The following is a 16,940-nucleotide window of genomic DNA, read 5'->3' as shown; positions in this document are numbered from 1 at the left end:
ATAGATAGATAGATAGATAGATAGATAGATAGATGATGGATAGATAGATAGATAGATAGATAGATAGATAGGTAGGTAGATGGATGATAGAAAGAAAGAGAGAGATGATATAGATAGATGAGAGAGAGAGAGAGATGATATATATATATATATATAGAGAGAGAGAGAGATATGATAGAAAGAAAGAGAGAGATGATAGAGAGAGAGAGATGATATAGATAGATAGTTTGATAGATAGATAGATGAGAGAGAGAGAGAGAGAGAGAGAGATAATAGAGAGAGATAGGAGAGTGGGGGGAGAGAGAGAGAGAGAGAACAAAGTTTCTAAAATTTCCAAAATTTTATAGAATAGAATAGAACAGAATAGAACAGAATAGCATAGCATAGCATAGCATAGCATAGCATAGAATAGAATAGAATAGAATAGAATAACAGAGTTGGAAGGGACCTTGGAGGTCTTCTAGTCCAACCCCCTGCTTAGGCAGGAAACCCTACACCGCTTCAGACAAACGGTTGTTTAACCTCTTCTTAAGAACTTCCAATGTTGGAGCATTCACAACTTCTGGAAGCAAGAAGTTCCACTGATTAATTGTCCTCACTGTCAGGAAATTTCTCCTTAGAAATATGAAGGGGAGGAAACAAGAGTGAAATTGTGGAAGAGAATGTAAGGAAAGAATGTGCAAATTACATTTGTGGCATGAAGATTAGTGTGATTTAAAATGCAATAAAATAGACTAAAGGGAACAGTAGCTTTAAAAAACTAGAGGCACCGTAATCAGGAGGAAAAAAACTGCCCAGTGGGAGTTTCCTTCCAGATACGGTGTAGTAGTGTTACTCAAAGCTAGAAGATTCTTTTGAAGCCTATCTTTAAATCTATCCAGGAACATCTTTGGACAGAAGTAAATTTCATTCATCCCAATTTCAGAATTCCTTCACATTAATGCCAAGACTTTCTCAGGATCAGAATGGTATAAACTTTTTATTATTTACACTTAGACTCTTCTGCTCCTTCATTGAGCTTGCGTGGAGTCCTTGGTCGTTTCTTCTCCCACCATTTGGAGCAGGTCCAAACTCTCTTTAGTGCTTCAGCTACTGGACTACAGGTAGTTCTCGACTTACGACCACAATTGAGCCCAACATTTCTGGGGTTGAGTGAGACTGTTGTTAAATGAGCTTTGCTCCATTTTACGACCATTCTCGCCAGAGTGGTTCAGGCAATGACGGACGTTATGAAGTTAGTCCCAAAGATGCTTTTTTCCAAGAGGCAACTGGACTTTCTTCAAAGAAAAACCAAGGCGGTCCAGTTGCCTCTTGAAAACAACCTGGATGATGGAGAACCTCCGTAGACATTTCTTAAGTTAGTCATTCGGTTGTTAAGTGAACTTCCCCCTTGACGTTGCTGGTCAGAAGGTCACAAAAAGAGATCACATGACACTATTCAATGCTGTTGTAATTTTGAACACTAAACACTAAATGAACTGTTGTAAATTGACGACTACCTATCAATCCTGTATCACTGGACCCATCCAAGACTCAACTTTCCCCCCTTAACTACGGTCCATAAACCCATTCCTAGTCGGTCTCAAGCCAACTGTTCTGAAGGAAACGGTCCACGCTTCCTCCTAGGCAGAACCTGGATCGTATTTTATGAAGCCCATTCGAAGCCGTCGAGATATCCACTTGAGGTGCAGATCCTTCATGGTCAAAAGCCAAAGACTTTGAACGCACTATGAGTCTTTCTCAAGATAAGATTGGGTGGAGAAGGACACGCCGTTCGATCGCTACAGGTAAGACTGTAGCTTGAAGTGCCAAACTGGTTCTTACACTTTCAGGTACGTGGCACAGGAATGGCCTTGCTTTAAGGAGTTCGCGTAGGGGAACTGACCCCCTGTAGAAGACAGTTTCTCGTTGAGCTTCTGGTTCATCAGCTCCATGTGCCGACCGTTCTTCCTGGTTTGTCTCAGCAACCTCTTGACCTTCTTCACTCGGTCTTGTAGCTGCTTGTTGCGTTTCTCCAGGGCTGCCACTTTTTGCTGGAGCTTCTTCACATGGTCCTCCTCGTCGAACAAGGCCTTCTGGAGGGAGGAGCACATGAGCTGAAACGACAAAAGGCAGAGGGACGTCAAGCAAGCAAAATTTCAAGGATGACTCTGCTCTTACCTGCTCCATAAACGTGTATCTCATCACCAGAGGTTAAGTGATGTCTCAATAGAATAGAATAGGATTTTTTATTGGCCAAGTGTGATTGGACATACAAGGAATTTGTCTTGGTGCATACGCTCTCATTGTACATAAAAGATACCTTCATCAAGGTACAACACTTACAACACTTAATGATAGTCATAGGGTACAAATTTAACACTTAATGATACAACACTTAATGATAGTCATAGGCTACAAATAAGCAACCAGGAAACAATCAATATCAGTATAAATTGTAAGGATATCAGTCCCTCTGCTCAAGGTCTGAACTCAAGGATAAACATGGCCTCACTACTGGTAAGAAAATCGCAGATGTAGAAGACATAGAATAACAGAGTTGGAAGGGACCTTGGAGGTCTTCTAGTTTGCCTCCAGAAGTTGTGAATGCTCCAACACTGGAAGTTTTCAAGAAGAGATTGGACAACCATCTGCCTTAAATGGTATAGGGCAGTGGTGGGATTCAAATAATTTAACAACCAGTTCTCTGCCCTCATGAACGGATGAGCAGGCGTGGCCATGGTGGGCATGGCCAGGGGGTGTGATAGACAACACGTGGACTCCTGCACTCCCCTGGGAGCAAAAACGGGCCGTGGGGAGTGGATGCACCCTGTCTTGGGCCTAGGAGGCCTCCCTGAAGCCTCCTGGGAGTGAAAATGGGCCATGGGGGGCGTAACCCCCCCCCCAAATATCGCATTTTGGAACTAGGAGGCCTCCCTGCACTTACCTGGGAGACAAAATAGGGTGCTTGGGGACTCCCGGAAGTGGCAAGGCAGGAATGGGCAGGGCCAGCCAGCAATTTAACTACCGGTTCACCCGAACCATCCCGAACCGGCTGCATCCCACCTGTGGTATAGGGCAGGGGTCTCCAACCTTGGCCCCTTTAAGACTTGTGGACTTCAACTCCCAGAGTTCCTCAGCCAGCTTTGCTTTGCTGGCTGAGGAACTCTGGGAGTTGAAGTCCACAAGTCTTAAAGGGACCAAGGTTGGAGACCCCTGGTATAAGGTGTCCTCCCCGAGCAAGGGGTTGGACTAGAAGACCTCCAAGGCCCCTTCCCACTCTGTTATTCTGGTGTTCTAGTCTGTATTCCAAACAACAGAAGGGCACGGTAAATACCTTAACTTACTTTAGACACACAAAATGTTATTCAACCATTGTGTAGGTGTGAAAAACTACTCATGGTACTACAGTCAAGGTTTGTTTTGTGTTTATTTCCCTCCTCCTCCTCCTCCCCCTCCTCCTAGCCCACTGAGTTTTCTAACATATCTCTCCGAAAGGCGCGCTGTAGTTTGGTTGCAACCCGCCAACCTCCCTTGCTGAGATAATGCAAGTTATTATGTCTTCTTTCTGCGTTCCTGGTTTTGTAATTATTATTTTCCACAAGCGGGAAGAGTTCAGAAGTGAGAGAATGCCGATTTATTTCAAGGTGGGGGGGGGGAGAAATGACTCACCCAAGCTGCCATTCATAGACAATGATTTATATGTCAATCTTGCTGAACTGCTGTGAGTTTTTGCTAAATCTTCAATTCTCTGCAGGGGTACCACCTACTCTCTCACCAGAAGCTGCTTCAGATATCAAGCATTGGGGGTTTATGGGCGTGTGCCTGAGTTTAAATAGAGGTGTCAACACTTTAAAAACCAACACGCCACTGCAAGATTCAAGTTAATTGAGAGTCCTGAAGTACCTGAGAGAAGAGTAAAGGAACTTCATCCAGAAGTAATCCAGGTTTTTTAAAAAATCACTACTCTACAGTAGTGGCCAAAATTGTAGAAACCTTTTGGGAAAAGTGTATTTTTGAGGTTTGATGGCTAAATACCACTTTTTTCGGGGGGAGTTTCAAGAGAATCCTATTCCAGTGCTGGAATGGCCTGGAATAGCCCAGACCTTCACCCAATTGAAAATCTATGGATTTTCCGACTAAAAAAACTGGTTAGTCAGAAGCGACCCAGCAATAAAACTCAGTTAATAGAAGCCATCCTTCAATCTTGGTTTCACATTAGAACAGCTGCAGAACTCAAAGACTTGGTTCACTCCATGGGAAGACCTTGCAAGGCCGTAATTCATGCTAAAGGTTACCCAACTAAGCTAAAGTTTACCCAACTTTTTCTTCGGCCAAAAAAATGCTTGTAAAAGTGAAAAAAAAAAGCCTCTGATGATCACATGGCTCAGCTGGGATCATTTAAAAGCCGAAGAGGGTGTAGAAAAAAATGCTTTTAAAAGGCGATCAGGCAACTCAGCTGGGATCGTCAGAACCCTTTAAAAGCATTTTTTCTACAACCTCTTCGGCCGAATGCTTTTAAAAGGCTCCTCTGGCGATCCCAATTGTGGTGGTAAGTCGACTACAATTGTGTACATCAGACAATTGTGTACGTTCAGATGCGCAGGAAAATTCTGGAGTTTTTCTCTGTCCATATATGTGAAGAATAAATGCTCCGTAGTTTTTGCCACAAGTTCATACTCCAGGATCCAATTTGGAGCAACTTTATCCCCATTTCTCTTGGGGATTTGTTTACTACGATGTGGTTCATTTCCTGGGGAGTTTTCCCAACATTTTTTGGCTGCTGCAGATCAAGTTGTGATAAAAAAAATCAGAGACCAAATTGCAGGCTTGAAACCACCGTAGTTACTGGTTTTTCCAAGATGCCCTGATTCAGCAGAAAAGCAAAATTACAGTAAAACCTTTTCTTTTCTTTTTTGAGAAAATGTACAAAAAAGTACTGAGATCTGCAGATTTTTTTTTTAAGCCTCTAGAAAATGGACTCATTCATTGAAAATAAAAAATGGAGTCTTTCTTTTACTGGGATTATTTGAGCACTTGGTAACCTTGAAGAGAAGTAATTTCAGGGTGAAGACAATTTACAATAAAGCTGAAAAAGTTGTTCTGAAAAACATTCCAGATCGCATGAGAAATGTTTTAAGGCCAAATCAGATCGTTGTGTATCTGTTCTGAGGCGTTTATTTATTTATCAGCTTTGCACATCGATTATTTTCCTTCTGTTCAGAGCTGTTTATAACATCCAGAATACCAATATAATATGAACAGAATGAATAATGAACCTATTATAACAAAAAAAAATACTATCATATAAAATACAGGAATATTTTATATAACCTTGCTTACATGTCCTCTCTTTAAAACAGAAATATCTGTGGGGGAAATGATGACTTTACTAAGATGTCATCAACCTTCCAGTGATGTCACTTGCAGTCTTCCAGTTGCTTGGGTAAGGGGTTCGACTAGAATACTTCAGAGGTCCCTTCCAACTTTGTTATTCTGTTATGCTGCATTAATATAATATAACAGAGTTGGAAGGGACCTTGGAGGCCTTCTAGTCCAACCCCCTGCCCAGGCAGGAAACCCTACACCATCTCAGTCAGATGGTTATCCAACATTTTCTTAAAAATTTCCAGTGTTGGAGCATTCACAACTTCTGCAGGCAAGTCGTTCCACTGATCAATTGTTCTAACTGTCAGGAAACTTCTCCTTAGTTCTAAGTTGCTTCTCTCCTTGATTAGTTTCCACCCATTGCTTCTTGTTCTACCCTCAGGTGCTTTGGAGAATAGTTTGACTCCTTCTTCTTTGTGGCAACCCCTGAGATAGTGGAAGACTGCTTTTTGAGACAGATACCTTTGATTAAGCTGGGCCATCTTTGAGCTGAAGATGATTTTAAGCAGAAGGCAAGAGATGAAAGGGAAGCCATTCAGAAACCCATCTATCAACTTAGCCCTGCTGGAAATGAATCTGATAGCTAATCTCATTCTAGGCTTCAACATCCGATAATAAATTGAACTAAGTCAACCATTTAATAGGGCCTGAAACTAATATTACATCAAGTATGGCATGTTTACTTCCTAATGGTTGGGATGAACAGATACTCAATTCTGCCAAGTTTGATTCACAACAATCCAAAGTGTATTTTTCTGAGCTGGCTGAAGAAACAGTCAAAAAACAGCATAGATCACAAACAGCTTAGGTTCCAGTTCTTGGGGTTTGTATAACTGGGAAAAGAATCCGGAAGTTTTTTATGCAGAAGAGGTTTTTCTGGAACCTTGACACCAGTCAGCAGTGGGTTTCACATTTTGTTACCACCGGTCAGTGGTGGGATTCAAATGATTTAACAACCGGTTCTCTACCCTAATGACCAGCTGGGTAGGCGTGGCTTGGTAGTCATATGACCATGTGGGCGTGGCCAACTCAATGTCACTCACATCGATGGGCACTTCGCCTTAGCTGTTACAATGTAATAAGGGTTCACCAGAGAGGCAGTTTCTGTGAGCAGGGCAATAAAGATTAGGCTAGAAACACCACCAGAATGTTTCAGTTCCTTACAGGATTAGTCCTGTAAAGTGGAAAAAACAAAATAATATTTCATCCAACAACCAGTTCTCCGAACTGCTTCGAAAATTAACAACCGGTTCTCCCGAATAGGTGCGAACTGGCTGAATCCCACCACTGCCACCAGTTTGCTGTGTGCGCGCACACTTGCTTTGCTCATTCGCGCACCCTCCACACATGTGCCCCGCCTTCTGCACGTGTACTTTGATTGCGCGTGTGCCTTCCACGCATGCATCTGGCCTCATAACCGTACCTAAATAGGATGGCATAGAGCCGGAGTGGGTGGACAGGCCCACCCACAATCTTTGCCAGCGGTTTGCCGGAACTGGTACAAACCGGCTGAATACCATCTGTGGTTCCAGTGCAAAATCGGCCTAAATCCTCTAATTACAGTTGGACAACGGCTATGGAAAAGATCTCCTTTTCACCTGTGAAGCTAAGAGGGTTTAAGAAATCACCTTTTAGAGGAGTACATGGGATTTAGGGCAAGTTTAACTAAAAACTCTAAAACTATAATAATAATAATAATAATAATAATAATAACAACAACAACAACAACAACAACAACAACAACAACAACAACAACAACAACAACAACAACAACCAGTTGCTCTGTCAGCCAAGCCTCTTTCTAACCTATCACTTTGAAAGTTTCTGAAGTTAAATAAATGTGGCTCAGGAATTTCCCCAACCATTTCCGTACTTGCTTCTTCACCTCCTTAACAGCCGCTAAATATTTTGATATTTTAAAGATATTTCAAACTTCTTATTCTTTTAAACTTTTAACAGAGTTTAAAGTTCTTTTAATTTATGGAGCGGCTGTGGCCCATCCCAGTGGTGGCAAAATACCACGGATTTGAGAAGTTCTACTATGGCTTTGCTAATTAATTCAGGGTAAACATCATGCAGAGCCATTTTTGAAAAGAAACAGGAAATTTTGAAATTTTTAGAACATTTTTTTCCCCCCAGAAACCCAAATACGCAACAACATATTTTGATTTCTTTAGCCACTCTCTGGAAAATGGCTGGAAGGGAAACACGATTTTAATTATGAAGAGCAGATAAATCTCTTGCTGCACTCAAACGTGGGATATAATTAGTGTCATCTTCCATTTCACCACAGAGTTGGTGGAAATGAGACGTTAGGAGCTCTTTCTGTTTTCGAAGGACTTGCTAGCAAGACATGTGGTTGTTGTTTTTTAAGTCAGTCACAATTTCTGACATGTGTTTAGCAAGCCAATAAAAGCAGGGTGCGGCCTTATGCGAAGTATAATTTTGTGGTGCTGACCACAAGCGGGTTCTTCTTCGAGACTGCTAGAACTTGAAAAGTCTAACCAGTTAAGACAATTCCCTGAAGACTTTGTAGTGGATTACCTTATTAACACTGCAAAGAGGTACAATTACCTGGCAGAAAAATATCCCATCTCTATATAAAAGTAGAGTTGAGTAGAATAGAATAGAGTAGAGTAGAGTAGAGTAGAGTAGAATAGAATAGAATAGAATAGAATAGAATAGAATAGAATAGAATAGAATAGAATAGAATATGCAATGGAATAAGAATAGAATAGAATAGAATGGAATGGAATAGAATAGAGTAGAGTAGAGTAGAATAGAATAGAATAGAATAGAATAGAATAGAATAGAATAGAGTAGAGTAGAGTAGAGTAGAGTAGAGTAGAGTAGAATAGAATAGAATAGAATAGAATAGAATAGAATAGAATTTGCAATGGAATAAGAATAGAATAGAATAGAATAGAATAGAATAGAATAGAATAGAATAGAATAGAATAGAATAGAATAGAATAGAATAGAATAGAATAGAATAGAATAGAATAGAATATGCAATGGAATAAGAATAGAATAGAATAGAATAGAATAGAATAGAATAGAATAGAATAGAATAGAATAGAATAGAATGGAATGGAATGGAATGGAATGGAATGGAATGGAGTGGAGTGGAGTGGAGTGGAGTGGAGTGGAGTAGAGTAGAGTAGAGTAGAGTAGAGTAGAGTAGAGTAGAGTAGAGTAGAGTAGAGTAGAATAGAATAGAATAGAATAGAATAGAATAGAATAGAATAGAATAGAATAGAATAGAATAGAATAACCGAGTTGGAAGAGACCTTGGAGGTCTTCTAGTCCAACCCTCTGCTCAGGCAGGAGACCCTTACACCATTTCAGACAAATGGCTATCTAATTTTTTTCTTAAAAACATCCAGTGTTGGAGTATTCACAACTTCTGGTGGCAAGCTGTTCCACTGATTAATTGTTCTCACTGTCAGGAAATTTCTCCTTAGCTTCTAGGTTGCTTCTCTCCTTGATTAGTAAATGTGGAAGATCTCAGTCAGACAAAAATCTAAAGATATGTCCAGGAAGTGAAAGAAATCAAAACATTTAAGGAAGGTTTCAGGGAAAAACCAAGAGATTTCTTGCTTCTATTAGAATTCCCTACTTCATACCTTCGGAAATGGAGCATAAAACATTTAAGCTTCTGCCTTTCCCTTGTATTATTTAGTCTCTTTCTGTCGTCTCTGCAGGGTTGTTGTTTTTAAGTAGAAAAATCAGATTGACGATCGTTAACAATCGTTGCTAAGAAAGACAAAAGAAAAGTCTGCATAGTGATTGTGGCAATACCTGGAGACAGCAGAATAAAAGAGAAAGAACCGGAGAAGATAACAAAATAGAAAGACCTGCAAATAGAAATAGAATGACTATAGCAAAATAAAGCAAAGGTAGCACCAATTTGTAGGTGTCTTGGGTGCAATCCCAAAACTTCTGGAGCATCACTTGAACACCATTGGCATTGACAAAATCACTGTCAGTCAATTGCAAAAGGCAGCTTGACTTCCAATAGCTGAGATCCAACAATGATACCATTATGTTGGAATATATTTTGTGGGAATGTATTTATATTGCTACCAACCTGCCTTCCATTGAGGACCTGTATACTGCACGAATCAAGAAGAGGGCCGTGAAAATATTTGCAGATCCCTCACATCCAGGACATAAACTGTTTCAACTCCTACCCTCAAAACGACGCTCTAGAGCACTGCACACCAGAACAACTAGACACAAGAACAGTTTTTTCCCGAAGGCCATCACTCTGCTAAACAAATAATTCCCTCAACACTGTCAGACTATTTACTGAATCTGCACTACTATTAATCGTTTCATAGTTCCCATCACCCATCTCCTTCCACTTATGACTGTATGACTGTAACTTGTTGCTGGCAATCCTTATGATTTATATTGATATATTGACCATCATTTGTGTTGTAAATGTTGTACCTTGATGAACGTATCTTTTCTTTTATGTACACTGAGAGCATATGCACCAAGACAAATTCCTTGTGTGTCCAATCACACTTGGCCAATAAAAATTCTATTCTATTCTATATGCAACAACTACAATAATATTCAGTCAATAAGTGGCAGTGTTTACAAATTTGGATCTATGGTATATACTCTATGCTCTTTTGTATCTAGTAGACTTTCCTGTTTCGGTTGAGCAGTTAAGCAGTAAAGCACATGGTGACTACTGAAGCCCACTATCTGAGTTGGCATGAAAAAGATCCTTCAGAAATGGAGAAGAAAAAAAGAAGATCCTGTGATCATATTGACATTGAATGAGAGAGATTAAAAGAAGGGAACATTTAAAACTATGCCTAAATTTTAAATTTTAAAATTTAGAAGTACGCCGCCTTCGGTATGACCTAAGCATAGCTCATAAAATCATCTGCTACAATGTCTTACCTGTCAATGACTACTTCAGCTTCAACCACAACAATATATGAGCACACAAGAGATACAAACTTAAGGTAAACCTGTTGTGACACAGGCCCAAGTAGGTAGTAGGAAACTCAGTCAGTGTAAAAAAAAAAAACTTTATTGAAACAGTTGAGAATTAACTCATTCTCAGCGTAGTCCGCCTAAATTAAAGCAAATTCCTCCCAATTCCTCAGTCCTATCACCAACCTTGGTCCAATTAGGCAAACTGCCAAAGGCCTTTCTTGGCAAATGTTCAGAAGACACTGATACGAAACAAATGCAACAAGACAAAGCTATCAACTTTGTTTTCCGGCAAAGCCCAAACGCCATCGCTGGTCTTTTAAGCCTTATGGGAGGGGCCAATCATCTCTTGGCCTTACTCCCATGTCGTCCTCTTTGCTTTGGTTACTCTTGCCTTCTGGCAGCTCTTCTCATGCATGCATTAGGAACAGGCTCCCTCTGTTCCTCCGCCTCACCACTGTCAGCCTCTGGAGGCTCTGGAGTCCGCACCTCACTCCCAAATGGCCCTGGTCCCACCTCTGCCTCCGACACAGAGCCCTCATCCGTGCCTTCTCCAGCTTTCAAGACTGGCCCATCCTCTTCCTCAGCCTCATCTCTGTCTGACTCTGTTGCCAGCTCCTTATGCTGCTGGCGGACCACAACAAACCCACACCAAACTCGATTGCAGAAAATACGACTTCAGCAACAGAGTGGTCAATGCCTAGAATGCACTACCGGATTCTGTGGTTTCATCCAAAAATCCCCAAAACTTTAACCTAAGACTGTCCGCTGTTGACCTCACCCCATTCCTAAGAGGCCTGTAAGGGGCGTGCATAAGAGCACCAGCGTGCCTACCGTTCCTGTCCTAATGTTCTGTTTAATTGTATTCACTTTATATATTCAATTCATGCTTATACTTATATATATTATCTAATACGTACTGGACAGATAAATAAATAAATAAATAAATCATTGGTTTCCAGTCTTGCAGGAGCTGTGGCCAAGCCCATAATTGTGTGCCAAAGCAATTAGGGGCATGAATGAATTTGGTTGGTTAGAGAATGGAGCAACAATTCTGTTTCAAAAGATTAAAAGTTGAATCCTTCTGTCTGCAATGCAGGAGCAGATATGTTCCTCTAAAAGGAAATATTTGGGGATATTTTTCAGTAACAGTAAAGACCTATTTTCTGTTTCTTTTCTGTGTGCCTTTCATGGAACATCTGAAGTTTACAAGAACCTATAGGACATGTTAGTTGCGAAGTTGTGTCTGGCCCATCGCGACTCCATGGAGAACGTTCCTCCAGGCCTTCCTATCCTCTACCATCCTCAGAAGTCCATTGAAGCTCACACCTACTGCTTCAGTGACTCCATCCAGCACCTCATTCTCTGTCGTCCCCTTCTTCTTTTGCCCTCAATCTTTCCCAGCATTAGGCTCTTCTCCAAGGAGTCCTTCCTTCTCATTAGGTGGCCAAAGTATTTGAGTTTCAGCTTCAGGATCTGGCCTTCTAAAGAGCAGTCAGGGTTGATCTCCTCTAGGACTGACATACCACACAAGACATACCATCTATTAAATAAATATAGATATAGCCAGCTGCTGGTAAACAAGAAGTGCAAATTTGTCTGGAACCTCATCGTTTTCCTGAGACTTAAGGGAGATATAATCTTTCAGCTGCAGCCACGTTTAATTCTGCTTTCTGTCTTTTGACGTTCAACAGGCGGTTTGGCGGTCCCACCTTGGCATCCACGGGGACCCGTTGCTAATGGAAGAGGCAGACGGGGCCTCTTAAAAAAACCTGGACCGCACTTCGCTGGAGGATGTTTCCAAATTCGCTCCAAATAATTGCCTTTTCCTGCTAGTTCTCCATAGGAGCAAGCTCCATGGCTTCCTGATTTTGGCTCCTTTTCTTGTTTTTCCAAATTCTCAGCAGGTTAAAAAGGCGAAGTAAACAGTGCCAAGAATACAATTAAGTCGAACAGATGCTGTATGGTAGCCGGGATTGTGAGTCCAGCAGAATCCCAGAGGTTTCCCCCCCCCAGCTACACATCTGGAACGGTAGTCGATGCCTGTTGCTGTTCTGACTCTTGCATCCATCTTTGTTTTCCAAGATGTCTGCTGTTACCCAACAGCCCACTGAAAGAATAAACAAGTGTGTGTCTTCCTTTAAATAGAGGCATCGAGAAGATCTTCCTCTTAAGTAATGTTTGGGAAATCATGCAAGTAAAATGAAAACCAGGTTTGCACAAGTTTGACTGAACCTAGGATTGGACTGGAAACCTCTGCAAGGTCAGAAGATGTGGAGAGACCTGTCCCATAACGTTGTCAAAAGTTGGGCCTGACTGAGTGGATAACTTCCTCCACCTCCTCCTCCTCCTCCTCCTCCACCTCCTCCTCTTCTTCTTATTCTCCTCCTCTTCCTCCTCTCCTCCTCCTCCTTCTCCTCTTCTTCTTCTTCTCCTCCTCTTCCTCCTCCTTCTTCTTCTTCTCCTCCTCTTCCACCTTCATTTTCATCATCATCACCATCATCATCATCGGATTTTCCATTTCACATTTCCACAGCCTGGTGCTAAACTAGAAAGTCTACTCAATATGGTCTCACTCATGATCTGTTCCAACCTGGATAAAAGTTCCATTCCGGAGTAGGTCTGTGATTAACAGAACCACAAGTAGCATCTAGAACAGTGTTTCTTGACGTGTTTAAGATGAGTAGACGTCCACATAGCTGGCTAGGGAATTCTGGGGATTCAAGTCCATCTGTCTTAAATTTACCAAGGTTGAGAAACACGGATAGAACATAGACGGTGCAAAAGAGACAATCAACAAGCCCAAAAGAGACCCCAGCGCCCAGGGGTGAAATGTAAAATTCGTTACTACCAGTTCTTTGGGCGTGGCTTGGTGGGGGAGGCGGTAATGTGACTGGGTGGGCATGGCCAACTTTTTCTTTTTTACTTTTAAAAGCATTTTTTCTACAACCTCTTCAGCCAAAGAGATTGTAAAAAAATGCTTTTAAAAGGTTCCTCTGATGATCACGGCTGAGTTGCCTGATCATCAGAGGCTTTTCTTTTCTTTTAAAAGCATTTTTTTTGCCTTTAAAAGAAAAAAAAAGCCTCTGACGATCAGGCAACTCATCTGGGATCGTCAGAGGAGCCTTTTAAAAGGATTTTTTCTACAACCTCTTCGGCCAAAAAAATGCTTTTAAAAGGCTCTGATGATCCCAGCTGAGCCACACGATCATCAGAGGGGTTTTTTTTACTTTTAAAAGCATTTTTTCAGCCAAAGAAAAAAATGCTTTTAAAAGTAAAAAAAAACAAAAACAAAACCCCTGATGATTGCATGGCCCAGCTGGGCATGGGGGGGGGCAGGGATTTTTGCTACCGGTTCTCCAAACCACCCGCCGCCATTGCTACCGGATCAGGCGATCCGGTCCGAACCGGGAGCATTTCACCCCTGCCAGCCCCTCTCCAACACTAATCAGCATCCAGATCAAGATAGATTAACTCCAAGGTCAACTTCAGACCAACAACCAAGCAAACTATACCCCAGTGAAGAAACTGCCGAAGAGCCATCCGTAAACAGCCCAACCAAAGAATATCTGAGACCAGCCCCCACCCAGACAGACAGGAAAGATACCAGAATATAAACTGATACAGAATATATCCTCTGATTCTGACATCCTTGAGCTGCGTGCAGCTCCTGCCTAGAACCACGCCGGTTGGCAGCTTCTTCTGGGATAATTTTAAAGTTTGGCCAACTGCCCTGAGGTTGTTCCGCGGATCTCCAATGTAAGCACGAACTGGGCTTGACCCTGCTTGGCTTCTGAGTCTTAGAAAGAAAGAAAGAAAGAAAGAAAGAAAGAAAGAAAGAAAGAAAGAAAGAAAGAAAGAAAGAAAGAAAGAAAGAGTTTACTACGTAAATCCTCAGTCACTTACAGTATGTCCTGGATCTAAATGTGCAGAATTAGCCTGAACCCGGGAATCAATAATCTATCCAGCCAGCCTGAGCATTCCCTCCTTGTCCACCGGGGAGTTTTTGAAAAGGAAACCTGCTGAGATGGAATGAAATCCATCTGCAGTCCTTTTTCTTTCTTGTGGCGATTAGATACAGCGCAGCAGGCCAGGAGATTCTCGGCAGTGTGTTTAGCACAACAGGATTAAAGGGGATAATTGCTCACGGCCCAGAGCAATAAAACAGCAGTCACCCCTGGAGAAGGACAGCATTTCCCAGGAACTCTTCCATAGGCTAACTGGAGCCCATGGTGGCTGTAGGACTTAACTGTTTTCTTGCTGGCTCGGCAGGCTGCAGGCCTTACAATACAGTATATACGGTCTTCTTTACTGGCCAGGTGGGATCAGACACAGAAGGAATTCAGTGCAGAAGCTCTCAGCGTATGTGCAAAACAACAAAGTAATAATAATCATAATATCAAAATTGATTGTAGGAAATACGACTTCTGCAATAGAGTAATTGTTAAGTTCGGGAAGTAAGAGGCTGGAGACCAGGGTAGTGACAACAGCTCTTTAATATAGGGTGAACCCAGCAACAGGCTGGGGGAAAAACCTCTCCTTTTATACAGTTCTACTGGAGGCTTCGTCCAATCAGCAACGTGCTGCTTTCCCGCTCAAATATTTAAAGGTACAAACATAAATACATAACACTCCTCCCCTCCCAGAAAACACTTTGCCTCTATTTACATATTTATTTACATGTTATTTTTCGACGTAGTCACGCAAATAACCTGGGCGTCTCCTAGTTCTTTCTGACCTGCGCGGTTCAGTTCTGGGTGGTGTTTTGAGCTGGTCGGAGGGGCTGTTTTCTCCTCCCAGCTCTTTCTCTGAGCCAACGGGCTCTGGATTATTGGCTGACTCTTTTTCTTGGCCATCCGGCCTTGGATTACTTCTGAAACTTTCCCAGCTGTTTCCCTCGGGAACCTGATGGCGTCGCTGGAACTCTGGGACCTCAGCTAAGTCTTGCGCCTCCCGGGTCATTGTCAGCTGTGAATTCAAATTGGTATTGGTCATGATTTGTTTCATTTGGTTCGGTTTGATCAGTTATTCGCTTCTTAACTGATCTATGTGGCGCCTCCACACTCGGTTGTCTGGTAGCTCTACCACGACGATTTGGGCCGGTTATCTTTATTATTTGGCCTGCGAACCAACTAGGGCCGTCCCCATAGTTTCGGGCCCACACCCGGTCGCCTATGCTCATTTCCCTTGTCTTTTCTAGTTCCCCCTTGTAACCCTCTGGTGTGTAATGGGGATTCAAACGGTCAAGTGGGCACCGGAGTTTCCGTCCCATTAGGAATTCGCTGGGCTTTTCCCGGTGGCCGTGCTTGGGGTTCTGTGCTGGACGGCTAGGAAAAAGTCTATCTTTGTTTGCCAGTCACCTGGCTTGAGCCTGGACAATGCCTCCTTAGCGCTCCGGACGGAACGCTCTGCAAGGCCATTCGACGCAGGGTGGAAAGGCACAGAGAGGGCATGTCGGATGCCCTCCTCTGCCAGGTATTCTTCAAACTGGGCTGCCGTGAATTGAGGCCCATTGTCGGACACCAGAGTGTCCGGCAACCCGTGAGTTGCAAATAGGTGGCGCAGGGCTGCGATTACTGCTTCGGCCGTAGTGGATTTCATGAGTATGATCTCCAACCATTTGGAGAATGCATCAACAACCACTAGGAACGTTTGGCCGTGGAAGGGGCCAGCAAAATCAATGTGGATTCTTGACCAGGGCCCTTGGGGCTTTTCCCATTCCCTGACTGGGGCCGTTGGGGGTAGAGGTCTGGACTCTTGGCAAGCCTGGCATTTCCCTACCCTCTCAGCAATCTCTGCATCCATGAGTGGCCACCACACATAGCTTCTAGCTAACCCCTTCATCCTTACGATCCCTGGGTGACCCTCGTGGAGGAGGTCCAATACCTTTCCCCTTAATTTATCAGGAATTATTACGATCACCCCATAACAGGCACCCCTTGAGCCGAGAGCTCATCTCGTTTTTAACAAATTCTTTGAACCGTCGCCCGGGCGCAGCGGCCACCCTCTCTGTACCCAACCGAGTACAGTCCTTAACACAATGTCCCGGTATGATGCCGAGCCACTTCCTTAGATGTGACTGGGCCAGAGTCCAAAGAGTCAATAAGTAGAATGGGTGTCCCGGAGTGGGGTCTTGCCCCTGGTAGTGGGCTTAACGCGCCTGCATGCCCCACTTCTTTTCCTGGTCGATGCTGCAGCTTGTGCGAATAAGCGGCTAGGAATATAGTCCATCGGGTCAAGCGTGGCGAAAGTGCCACAGGCGTTGGGCGATCGCCAGCCAGTATCCCTAGTAGCGGTCTGTGGTCAGTCACGATTTCAAAATTCGCCCAAAGACATATTCGTGGAATTTTTAACCCCTGACACAATGGCTAGTGCTTCTTTATCTAGCTGGCTGTAGTTTCTCTCTGGGGAGGACATCGTTCTAGAGTAAAAGCTATAGGGGCTTCTGTGCCGTTTGAAGTCTATGGCTGAGTACAGCCCCACCCCATAAGGGAGGCATCGCAAACCAGCACTAGGGGTAATGAGTTGTGATATTGGATGAGCAGGCTATCACTTGAGAGCAGGTTCTTTACTGCCTCAAAAGCCCTATTTTCCGACTTTCCCAAGACCAAACAGTA

The 16,940-nt window shown here is 42.9% G+C and overlaps 1 protein-coding gene across 1 annotated transcript in view; it reads right to left on the bottom strand.

Annotated features, from left to right (window-relative positions):
• Positions 1 to 960: 960 nt before the first annotated feature.
• Positions 961 to 16,940, bottom strand: part of CCDC3 (coiled-coil domain containing 3) — a 38,794-nt gene continuing 22,814 nt past the window's right edge. Inside the window, exon 3 of the mRNA XM_058191378.1 lies at positions 961 to 2,096. Within this exon, the coding sequence (XP_058047361.1) occupies positions 1,821 to 2,096 (276 nt within the window). The 3' untranslated portion in view covers positions 961 to 1,820. The remainder of the gene's footprint in view (positions 2,097 to 16,940) is intronic.

This window comes from Ahaetulla prasina, chromosome 7 (genome assembly GCF_028640845.1).
Source record: "Ahaetulla prasina isolate Xishuangbanna chromosome 7, ASM2864084v1, whole genome shotgun sequence".
NCBI lineage: Eukaryota > Metazoa > Chordata > Lepidosauria > Squamata > Colubridae > Ahaetulla > Ahaetulla prasina.
This window is presented reverse-complemented; position numbering and strand designations above follow the sequence as displayed.